Below are 3,935 nucleotides of genomic sequence, written 5' to 3'. Positions count from 1 at the left end.
GGTTTTTATAGGCAGACTTTCAGAGGTTCCATGTGATGTGACCGAAAACGGTAATACCAAACCTGTTTTTTGCTGAAAAATTCACTGATTATTTTGGGGGGTAGAGGGGTACCCCACGTAAACCTCTAGATTACTATTGCTCATAATCCCACCCCTCTACCCATTTCGCCCACTTACCCCACCCCCCATATTTATTTTGTAAAACATTCGCTATGTTTTTCGGTGGAAATGTTTTCGTTGTAACCTTCTTGGCCATTACCCATTCGGTAACATCACTGGATACCACTTTGAGGTAAAGTCTGCCTATTTCTCCTCTACCTCAGAGGTGGAGGTAAATATTGTAAAATGCCCCAAATAATTGTCCTCAGTTTTTTAACTCTATAGAAGGGAAGGACAAGCCCTTTCCCCCAGAGTGTAAAAACGTGCACACGAGGACATTGCAAGGGGGCAAGAACGTGGGCATCTCTGATGCCCCTCTTTCACAACCTTTCCCATGCAATGCATTAAAGCAGGGGCCTGCAACATTTGGCTTTCCAGCCCTTTTGGACTACTACTCCCATCAGCCGTATCCAGCACAGGCGATGGAAGAGTGATCATGAGTAGGGTTGTCCAAAACGTATGCAGAGTCGCAGGTTGCAGACTCCTGAATGAAAGGGTCAGTATTGGCCCTTTTCTGCATTTGAAAAAAAAATGTTCATTAGTGGTGTGAGTCACTACTGTACATTATCCATTATCAGCATAACATTGAAGGTGGATTTGGACATAAAATTATATATGTTTTAATGACCTCTAGCATACTGTAATATCGTTTTAATGACATGTAGAATACTGCCACAGGTATCAGAAATACCATGTTCACTATTGGTAAACTCTAAATAGGGTGAACTTGCATAAATAATACCAGCAGAGCCAGTATTTACCACCAGCCATTTTTCTGTAACATCTAACCAACTGTAAATCAGTCTCCACGGGGCCTCGTTATGTGTTTGGTGGTATTACCGTTGTTATTACCACCAAAGTCATTAACCGGTACCGCATGCAGTACTATGCTGGCAACCGGAAGGGTTCCCATGATTCCAAGTCATACAGACCATTCTGTTATTCCCCATTCTGGAGTCCCATAGGAAGCCTGGGGGTTATACTCACAAACAGTAATACGTTTGTAGGCGTAAAAAGGGGACGAGGGAGAGCGAGTGAGCGCATCTACAAGGCAGTAAGGTGGGTGTCCATAATTTTGGCTGCAGGTGCAAAGTATGCTGCAGGATTGTTCCTTCTTTGTAAGTCTTTTTAAAGATTGATTCTTGGAAATGACATGAGCTTTCAACGTTGTCAATATATGTGTCCAGGGATAGGGCGCCTTCAAACATGGTTGGCCGATCTCTGGCAGGTGTGCAGGGGTAACGACGCTCCCAAGCAGTGCTGGGGTGGGAGACGCGTTGGATGGGAAATGCAGGTTCTATGTTCAGGTATGTCCCGCCACACAAAGGCAGGCAGAATTGAGGAGTGTCACGTTTGAATTTCGGAGTGTGGCACTGTGTTAAAGCATGCAGGATTTCAAAATACTGAATGCTTTACCATTACCGCCAAACTAGAGGCCAAGCCCTTTGCACCTGCTGAGTTGGACATGTGTAAAACAATGTATAAGACCAAGTTAAGTGAAACTTGCAAGCTAATGTGTCTAGGGGACTAGAGAAAGATGGCCCTGATTAAACTGGCATACTATTAGGGAAGCATGCTGTGCCCGTGGCTGGAGAAGCTCATGCTCCTCACACTATGCATCGATGATTCCGTTCTTGCTAAAAGCTCTGGCAGAACGTTGCTGCATTTTCTGTTGGCATAAGCACCCCTAGGCTTGGCCCAGTTTGAATCATTGGAAGTGTCGCACAAAGCAAGTAGTGTGCAAGAAGGGGAAACAGGATAAAAAGGACTGTGTTGCATTAAAAAAATGACGACCCGCCTATCCCCGAGTATAGACTTCAACATACCACTCGTTTTCATTACACTGCCAACAACATGTATTTAAAGAGTGTAGAGCAGTTTTACAACACTATTAAATGTCACACCAAAGTTGAGAACGAATGAAAAATGTAAAGAGCACGACCCCCCTTTGCTTTTTAATTTCCCAAAAAGAACAAAACAAATAGAAGTTCAGAAGGAACCCCTTGTTTTGTCCATCACTCCCCCTTGGACGTCTAGCCACGCTCTCACCCCGCATTCCTCGACAGGTATCAGTCAATGCTTTTCTAAATTGTAGACCCTGCGCCGGGGTCACAGCTACACTGTTTTATTTTATGACACTTCTACCTCTGCAAAGAAGATGACTCTATGTTCCCAGTGTGTGCATGTTCTAGGTGCCTTGACTCTAGGCATTGCAAAGATGCTGGATGTTCAGCTTGCTTCACCCTTAGATAATGTGAAATGTAGGTTCATAAATCAAGAGAGGCTAGATGAAGCTGATTGAACAGTGATATGTTTATATATACACCCTGTGCAGAGTGATAAGCCAGTTAATGTCAAACAGGCCAACATTATCTATTCCATCTGAGACTCCCTATTCTGGTCCTTGATTTAACGTTGTTGTAGATATGAATTTTCCCAAAAAGCAGAATGAAAGCCATGGCTGGACTATAGTCCCTCTATTTGAATGGATAATGTTGTTGGAATGTGTGAAATAGTAAAATGGCTGACCCACACTATAGGAGCCTTTGACTAACTCTCTATCCTTTCACGTGCAGAAAGGCCACTTTGACGAGATCGACATGATCCTTATGCATCCTCCGCTTCGATACATCAATGCCCTGGCAAGTGATGACTTCTCCAGCGACATTGTCCAGCTTGCCGTTGACTCATCCCCGTGTACCCGAGAAAGAGAGACCATCAAAGAGAGCTCCACCTTCCCAGGAGCACATCTACCCTCAATACTACAACCTGTTAACAAAAGTGATCAACTGCACCAGCTGCACGAGGGTAAAAGTGTTACAACTTCCCAATTTGTCATCAATTGCCCAACTTCTTCACAAAAGAGAACTGGGGAGGAAACATCTAATCCAGACAGTATGGTCAACAGAAACAAAGGATCAGGCAGCACACAGGAGCTAACTGCTGAGACTTCGGCCAGCAGCCAGAAGTCGTACATGCGCGTCACGGACATTGCTTGCCATGGGACCATGGAGCTTCAAGCCTGCAGTTTCCAGGCAGCGTGTCTCTTGACGCACTCCACCTGTCAAGAAAATGGGGAACCCCTGGAGAGTCTCCTTCCCGCTAATGTCAGTGGCTCCCAAGATAAAGTGGGAACAGGTACGGCTAGCGACTATATGGATTGTGCCAGGACTAAGCAAGTACGTTCCTTCAGTGTACCCATGAATGAGACTAGATTTCCATCCACTGCTCAGATCAAATCCCATACTGTGGGTATTTTAGACTACACGTCGGTGGAACTCGTGCTCCTACAGCCCCAGAGTACCTGATAATTGGAGACTGTCAAGATCAAGGATCTTCCATCTAAAATCAAAGATCAAGATTCAGGCATAAAAACATAGACCCACTGAACATATGTGTGTGAGGGTATTAGAGGATCACCTGGAGATGTGGGAAACAGAGCTTGGGTGACCCCTTCTGAATAATTTCCTACATAAACTTAAAATGTATGTGACAAAAAGAATGAACTATGTAAATAAAGTGGTGGTAATGTCAGTGACCATACTCAGGCAAAGGATGCTGTAATCACGTTTTGAATGTTGATTTTAGCTCTTACTTTTTATGGTCTGTTGCAGTATTCAGTAATAGTCTTGATGCGATACAACCTGGGTGCTGGCACAGACTGCATGGTTGAGTGCATGCAAGACAGCCTCGGAGGTGGACCAGGGATTCACTGAAGAGGTGCATTGCGGGGTAAGCCCGACAGCACAGCTATTAGCTATTAGGATGCACTAAGC

At 44.6% G+C, this 3,935-nt stretch overlaps 1 protein-coding gene across 5 annotated transcripts in view; it reads left to right on the top strand.

The window, feature by feature from the left end:
- The window catches only part of LOC138525768 (prolactin receptor-like), a 1,166,304-nt gene extending 1,162,602 nt beyond the window's left edge, over positions 1-3,702 (top strand). For all 5 annotated transcript variants that reach the window (XM_069635962.1, XM_069635963.1, XM_069635967.1 and 2 more), the window contains one exon: positions 2,736-3,702. In XM_069635962.1, the coding sequence (XP_069492063.1) occupies positions 2,736-3,467 (732 nt within the window). In that variant the 3' untranslated portion in view covers positions 3,468-3,702. The remainder of the gene's footprint in view (positions 1-2,735) is intronic.
- The last annotated feature ends 233 nt before the right edge of the window (positions 3,703-3,935 follow it).

The sequence above is a fragment of the Ambystoma mexicanum genome, chromosome 7p, assembly GCF_040938575.1.
Source record: "Ambystoma mexicanum isolate Mex_15411 chromosome 7p, UKY_AmexF1_1, whole genome shotgun sequence".
NCBI lineage: Eukaryota > Metazoa > Chordata > Amphibia > Caudata > Ambystomatidae > Ambystoma > Ambystoma mexicanum.
This window is presented reverse-complemented; position numbering and strand designations above follow the sequence as displayed.